Genomic DNA, 7418 nt, shown 5'->3' on the forward strand with positions numbered 1-7418 from the left:
AGGGGGGGTGGGGGGGGAGGAGGTGAGGGAGGGGTTGACCCCCCCCCCCCCCCCAAACATATAGGTATTTTCTTTCCTCCCCGAAACTACACGCACGATTTCAATGAAACTTGACCACAACCTTCATCGTCCGTGATGTACCAAAGTTTGTTCATGGCATAAAAATATATCAGGGTCTAAACAGGGGGGCTTGCGGGGGGGGGGGCGGTTGGGTGACTGTTGCTCCTGATCCAGGTGAGCTTCCGGACCCGCAGTCCGATTTTTCCCCAATGTTAACTACACCTTGGTGTCTATGCATTTAGTTGAATCAATTTAAGGTGCAGATTTTTAAGACCTAACAAGATACTAATTGATTTGCAGATTTTCCAATTCCCCAAAATTAAATAAAAAACAATGAAAGGTTTGGTTTTCATTCTTCTTTTGGATTCAGGATGAGGCTCCAGGCCGGTTTGATGACGGCATCATTTGATGGGCACCTGCCTGGGCTGCTCCCTATAGGTTAGAGCATGATTCTGGAATTTGTTCAGGGTGCCGGTGCCGATAGCTCACCTACTTTTTGTGAAGGAGAATGTGGGATCTTAATGTCCAACTAATACTGGGAGATGGGAAGCCCAGTTCACACCCACACACCGATGCTTGTGAAACACGAGGATGACATTTTATAGCAGGGTCAGGATTCAAACCCAGGCCAAACCGTTCACAGGTGAGTGTGCTTGGTTGTGATAATGCCATACAAACCACTTTCAAGGTATATGAAGTGGATGGTTTGCGAAGGGCTAATTGAAATCGGATAATATTTAAGTATTTCAGCTCGTATAAAAGGTTTATTATAATGCCCTGGTGCATTGTACGAGTATAATATGTTGCATCCTCGAAATTCCGACCCCTCCGCACCCTCCGCACCCTTCTCATCTGACCTTTAGGGAGAGGTCGAGCATGCTTTTCCATTGAACAAGAGGGCAGCACCGATGCTACAGCGACCGCGTGATTGGCCCTGACTCTGTCACGTGTTTATTACCTGATCCATTTTGGACGGACGCTCATTCTGCTTTATCTTGAGAAGCATGCTGTTCGACTTTGGCAGCGGTTCCCATGAGGTGAGAGCCACAGCACCTGTAATCATGGCTGGCAAGGTGGTTGAAAATGAAGAATGTTGAGAACCAGACAGCTTGGTTACAGACTGGACCGAGGGGTCGCCATTCCCCCACAATGCTGTTCCCACACCGTTTCATCTGAGACCTTGTGCCAGCCAATCGTGTAACAGATCGTTGTCATGGGGGGTGTAATCTTGCACAGGAACCCATAAAAATCCACGGTCTGAGGGCTGACTGTCTTAATCAGCTATGATTGTTATAGCCTGTCCTATAAATATGCTTTGTGTGCATGTGCTCTGTCAGTGAGCAAAAAGATTTATTTATATTGTAATTAAATAGCAACTATATACATTATATTTTGTGCTCATTCTTTTTCTTCATTTAAAAAACTAGAAACACGCACTCCCTATGGGAGGTGCAGGGGAGGGGGGGGGGGCGGGGGAGGGCACGTACCATGCAGCTAGCGGTTTGTTCATGTTCCTATTCCTAAATGGTAGCCTGGTGTTGGTGTAGCGGTTAGTGTGCAGGCTTGGGATCCTGGGTTCCTTAGCGGTTAGGGTGCACGCTTGGGATCCTAGGATCCTGGGTTCCTTAGCGGTTAGTGTGCAGGCTTGGGATCCTAGGATCCTGGGTTCCTTAGCGGTTAGTGTGCCGGCTTGGGATCCTAGGATCCTGGGTTCCTTAGCGGTTAGTGTGCAGGCTTGGGATCCTAGGATCCTGGGTTCCTTAGCGGTTAGTGTGCCGGCTTGGGATCCTAGGATCCTGGGTTCCTTAGCGGTTAGGGTGCAGGCTTGGGATCCTGGGATCCTGGGTTCCTTAGCGGTTAGTGTGCCGGCTTGGGATCCTAGGATCCTGGGTTCCTTAGCGGTTAGTGTGCCGGCTTGGGATCCTAGGATCCTGGGTTCCTTAGCGGTTAGTGTGCAGGCTTGGGATCCTAGGATCCTGGGTTCCTTAGCGGTTAGTGTGCCGGCTTGGGATCCTGGGTTCCTTAGCGGTTAGTGTGCCGGCTTGGGATCCTAGGATCCTGGGTTCCTTAGCGGTTAGGGTGCAGGCTTGGGATCCTAGGATCCTGGGTTCCTTAGCAGTTAGGGTGCAGGCTTGGGATCTGAGGATCCTGGGTTCCTTAGCGGTTAGTGTGCAGGCTTGGGATCCGAGGATCCTGGGTTCCTTAGCGGTTAGTGTGCAGGCTTGGGATCCTAGGATCCCGGGTTCCTTAGCGGTTAGTGTGCAGGCTTGGGATCCTGGGTTCCTTAGCGGTTAGTGTGCCGGCTTGGGATCCTAGGATCCTGGGTTCCTTAGCGGTTAGTGTGCCAGCTTGGGATCCTAGGTTCCTTAGCAGTTAGGGTGCCAGCTTGGGATCCTGGGTTCCTTAGCAGTTCGGGTGCCGTCTTGGGATCCTGGGTTCCTTAGCGGTGCGGGTGCCGGCTTAGGATCCTAGGATCCTGGGTTCCTTAGCGGTTCGGGTGCCGGCTTGGGATCCTAGGATCCTGGGTTCCTTAGCGGTTCGGGTGCCGGCTTGGGATCCTAGGATCCTGGGTTCCTTAGCGGTTCGGGTGCCAGCTTGGGATCCTAGGATCCTGGGTTCCTTAGCGGTTAGGGTGCCGGCTTGGGATCCGAGGATCCTGGGTGCGAATCCCAGTCGATCGCTGAATTAACACCAGGGGGGTTGACTCAGCCTGTCATCCTTCCGAGGTCGGCAAATTGAGTACCAGTTCACTGGTAATACCTGTGTGTCGCAAAAGGCGACTAACGGTTGGCAGCATGAAGGGCATCCGGCCATAAAACATTGCTTCAAAAAGGGGACTACGGTGCCTGAAAAAGGCCAACCCCTGCTCTGTGGGGAAAAATGGCTTCTAAAGGTGGTTCTTCTTCTTCTTATTCTTTAACGGCCACATTCATTCCCACGTTTTTGTGGGGTTGGCTGGGGGAAACCTGGCCCAAGTCTTTCGCAAACCTGAGGGCCGGGCCTGACATTAGACTAAGGTTAAGGCAGGAATTTGTAATTTGTTCAGGGTGCCGCCTATAACTCACCTACAGCTCACCTACTTGTCGTGAAGGACACCGTGAGATGTTTGAAGTCCACCGACTAATGCTGGCAGATGGGACGCCAGTTGAACCCATCCGAGGGACAGCACACACATGGATGAATCACTGCCTGTGAAGCACCGAATGATCGGATGATAGCTGCGTTGAGATTCGAACCTAGGCTAGACAGCTTGGAGGAGAGCGTGCATAGCTCTAGGCCACAGATTCGTAACCACCAGCCTACACATGGAAAGCTACCTGTGGAGTAATGTATGTGGAGTAATGCCAAAAAAGAAGAATTCTTTTCTGCCACACACCTGTTGGGGATGCCCGACAAATCTACATGAAATGGAGCAAGTGTATATATGTATCATCTACTCCAGGGGCGGATCCAGGATTTTTTGATTTGGGTTTCCAGAAATGAAAGGAACAGGGTGCAGACTCACCTGGATTCTGGGAGCGCAAAACCATCAAAAGGCGCTTTGGGGTTTTAGGGTCTCTCAGGTACACACTACACGTTGGGAGGGTCTCTCAGGTACACACAACACGTTGGGAGGGTCTCTCAGGTACACACAACACGTTGGGAGGGTCTCAGGTACACACAACACGTTGGGAGGGTCTCTCAGGTACACACAACACGTTGGGAGGGTCTCTCGTACACACAACACGTTGGGAGGGTCTCCCAGGTACACACTACACGTTGGGAGGGTCTCTCAGGTACACACAACACGTTGGGAGGGTCTCTCGTACACACAACACGTTGGGAGGGTCTCTCAGGTACACACTACACGTTGGGAGGGTCTCAGGTACACACTACACGTTGGGAGGGTCTCTCAGGTACACACAACACTTTGGGAGGGTCTCGTACACACAACACGTTGGGAGGGTCTCTCAGGTACACACTACACGTTGGGAGGGTCTCAGGTACACACCACGTTGGGAGGGTCTCTCAGGTACACACAACACGTTGGGAGGTTCTCTCGTACACACAACACGTTGGGAGGGTCTCAGGTACACACTACACGTTGGGAGGGTCTCTCAGGTACACACTACATGTTGGGTCTCTCAGGTACACACAACACGTTGGGAGGGTCTCTCAGGTACACACTACACGTTGGGAGGGTCTCTCAGGTACACACTACACGTTGGGAGGGTGGGTGGGGGACCCTGTGTTTTGATTGTAAAATATATTTTATTTATTTTCATTATTAATTTTGTGATTGAGATGGAAGCTGTAGCTTTGTCAACATAAAGTGACCTCATTTACTCAACAATCCTTTTGGAATTTACCTCAAAACAAAACATGTTTATTGTTTAATGTACCGGTAGTTATCAAATCGTAGAATCTGAATTCATTCCGGAACTCCATGGATGGATTGTTCATGAATATTCATGATAGTAGAACTTGTGTAGCAATCGGAAACCGTTTCCCTTCATACTGTGAATCTTCGTGAATGAATATATGGCGAATGGTCCGAGTTGCATTTTCCATGGACACACATTTTATTTTTACACACTCGTGAAGACGAGGTAAGCTTAACGGGGAGATTGGTGAAATGCCAGCAGAGATGGGCTGGACACTCGGTGCAGATGGGGGAAGAGATGAGGGCAAAGAGAGCGGATAGATTGAGGGAACAAGGTATGACGCAAAGAGGTCGACCGAGGTTGAGATGGGAGGATTGTGTGGAGAGGGACATCAGTAAGTGGGAGTTGGAGATTGGAGAGAGTTGGCTGAGGATAGAGGGAAGTGGAGAAGGATCGTGGTCAAGGCAGGGCAGGAGCTTGGTGCCATTGGAGACCTCAGCCCTCATAAAGGGAAGAAGAAGAAGAAGAAGCGACGAACCCGCTCCGAGCCTCCGACCAAGCCTAAGGTTTAATCTGTTCTTAGACACCATGGTGGCGGTGCAGCCGCAGGATATTTTATGTTTTTTGTTTTTTTACCGGCAAGACGGCGATTAGGGTGCCCGCTCTGTTGGCGATGATTGTAATGACGAGTTTTCAAGTCATCCCTTCAGGTACTTCATGTGTACTCGAAGGTGGGTGACGCGAGAAGCAGCTAACTCGGCATTTCCAAAGGCAGCTGAACCAGGCAATTAAACTATACAATTATTTAAAAAACCCAAAATATAACTGTAAAGGTTATTAGAGATTGATGATGTCCTGAAGTTATAGACATTAAAGACCATTAATTAAGTGGTTCCCAATCGGTGGTCCACAGTCATTTATCGCTGGCGTTTGCTGGTCCCTGGTGAGAGAAAGGTGAAGAACCCACTGCTCTCGGCCATCCTGCCATCCGCATGTTAACATTATCATTATGCTATCATCATTGGACGTAATTGACCGACTAATTTGTGGTTGTAATGATTTTGATGAAAAATATAACTTGGATGGAGTCGGGATTGGAGGAAGACGTATCGACAATCTCAGGTATGCTGATGATACCTGTCTGTTTGCAGAAGGTAAAGAGGGCTTGAGGAAACTGCTGCAGACAATGAAGAAGGAAAGTGAAAAGGCTGGTAATTTTTTAAAGCTAAAAAAGACTAAAATCTCGTCAAACGAGGAGATCGACGTGTTGAGAAGCCGTGTGTTCCATTACCAATCGGCTTGTAGAGCGCACTCGCAACAATTTTCACCACTCAAGCAAGCACTCCAACGAAACGGTTGGTAAGGAACATCTGGCTTGGCAAGCGATAGCAAGCTGATTGGTAAGGGAACACACCCCCAATGGGTGGGGGAAAAGGGGGCAACCAAGCCGTCTCTGCCAGAGCTTCAGAAAGCAGTGCAGGATTGGGATGTTTGGACACATATCATCATTATTGTCACCAGAAGTCGAACACGACTTGACAGAACTGGATAACTGTTTGTTTTTTTTACTTCCGATAGGTGTGTGAATACACCGCCCATGTGTACATACGTCACATTTTCTCCAAATTTCCCTCTGGCGAGTATCAAAATGCTCACAAACCTTAGCAATATGGTGATGCATTAAATAAAGGTCACAAAATGGGCCATAAGGTGGCGGTGCCGATATCGCATGTCACACCTAACCATGGCCGGGAGAAATCACCTCCACGAGGTATCCAAGATTAAAGTTACAAACGATCCAGGTACTGTCCACATATAATGTGGTGGCTGGAACAATCAGACAGGCAATGGGATTCATCGTTCATGAGTGAAGACTCGTATACGCGGCTTTGTTAGCTAGATATTGCCGCTTACTAGGCCTAGCAAGTCGAGACAGCGCTGATCCGTTTGTCTGAGGGGAACGCGATAAGTATAGAATGTCGTTAGTACGTCGAGGTTCTTCCAAACTTCCACACCCTGGTCGAAAATCCCATAGGAAACCTACAGGACAAATGCCAGAGGAAATGGCACCAGCAGGATGTACTATTTTCATTAAGGAGAATGAAATACCTGACCAGTAGAAAATACCAATAAAAAACCAGTTGGTCAATGGGGGACCGGAAGGAGACCAATAGAATATCTGTATAGAAAATGAACAGGATTGAAAATAACCAATTGGCATATGTGGGCACATTAGATGTGCAGACTGGGGTTTAACCCAGGCCCTCAGGTAAACCACACCGGTGCTTTGTCAATCACTGAGAAACTGACATTTGAGCTGCATCTGGTTCCTGGATGGCAAATAATTTACATTCACATGTACAACAAAGATTCAACAGGGAAACCTCGTGATAAAGAACATGGATGGCAATAACTCAATTAAATATGGAAGGGTGTGTTGGCAATAACTCAATTAAATATGGAAGGGTGTGTTGGCAATAACTCAATTCAATATGGAAGCGTGTGTTGGCAATAACTCAATTCAATATGGAAGGGTGTGTTGGCAATAACTCAATTCAATATGGAAGGGTGTGTTGGCAATAACTCAATTCAATATGGAAGGGTGTGTTGGCAATAACTCAATTCAATATGCAAGGGTGTGTTGGCAATAACTCAATTCAATATGGAAGCGTGTGTTGGCAATAACTCAATTCAATATGGAAGGGTGTGTTGGCAATAACTCAATTCAATATGGAAGCGTGTGTTGGCAATAACTCAATTCAATATGGAAGGGTGCGTTGGCAATAACTCAATTCAATATGGAAGCGTGTGTTGGCAATAACTCAATTCAATATGGAAGGGTGTGTTGGCAATAACTCAATTCAATATGGAAGGGTGTGTTGGCAATAACTCAATTCAATATGCAAGGGTGTGTTGGCAATAACTCAATTCAATATGGAAGGGTGTGTTGGCAATAACTCAATTCAATATGGAAGGGTGTGTTGGCAATAACTC

At 48.0% G+C, this 7418-nt stretch overlaps 1 protein-coding gene across 3 annotated transcripts in view; it reads left to right on the forward strand.

Moving 5' to 3' along the window:
* The window catches only part of LOC137431882 (cell adhesion molecule-related/down-regulated by oncogenes), an 86969-nt gene extending 85521 nt beyond the window's left edge, over positions 1-1448 (forward strand). For all 3 annotated transcript variants that reach the window (XM_078782601.1, XM_078782599.1, XM_078782600.1), the window contains exon 14: positions 924-1448. In XM_078782601.1, the coding sequence (XP_078638727.1) occupies positions 924-988 (65 nt within the window). In that variant the 3' untranslated portion in view covers positions 989-1448. The remainder of the gene's footprint in view (positions 1-923) is intronic.
* The last annotated feature ends 5970 nt before the right edge of the window (positions 1449-7418 follow it).

Source organism: Myxine glutinosa, chromosome 7 (genome assembly GCF_964187855.1).
Source record: "Myxine glutinosa chromosome 7, kmMyxGlut1.1, whole genome shotgun sequence".
In the NCBI taxonomy this organism is placed as follows: Eukaryota; Metazoa; Chordata; class Myxini; order Myxiniformes; family Myxinidae; genus Myxine; species Myxine glutinosa.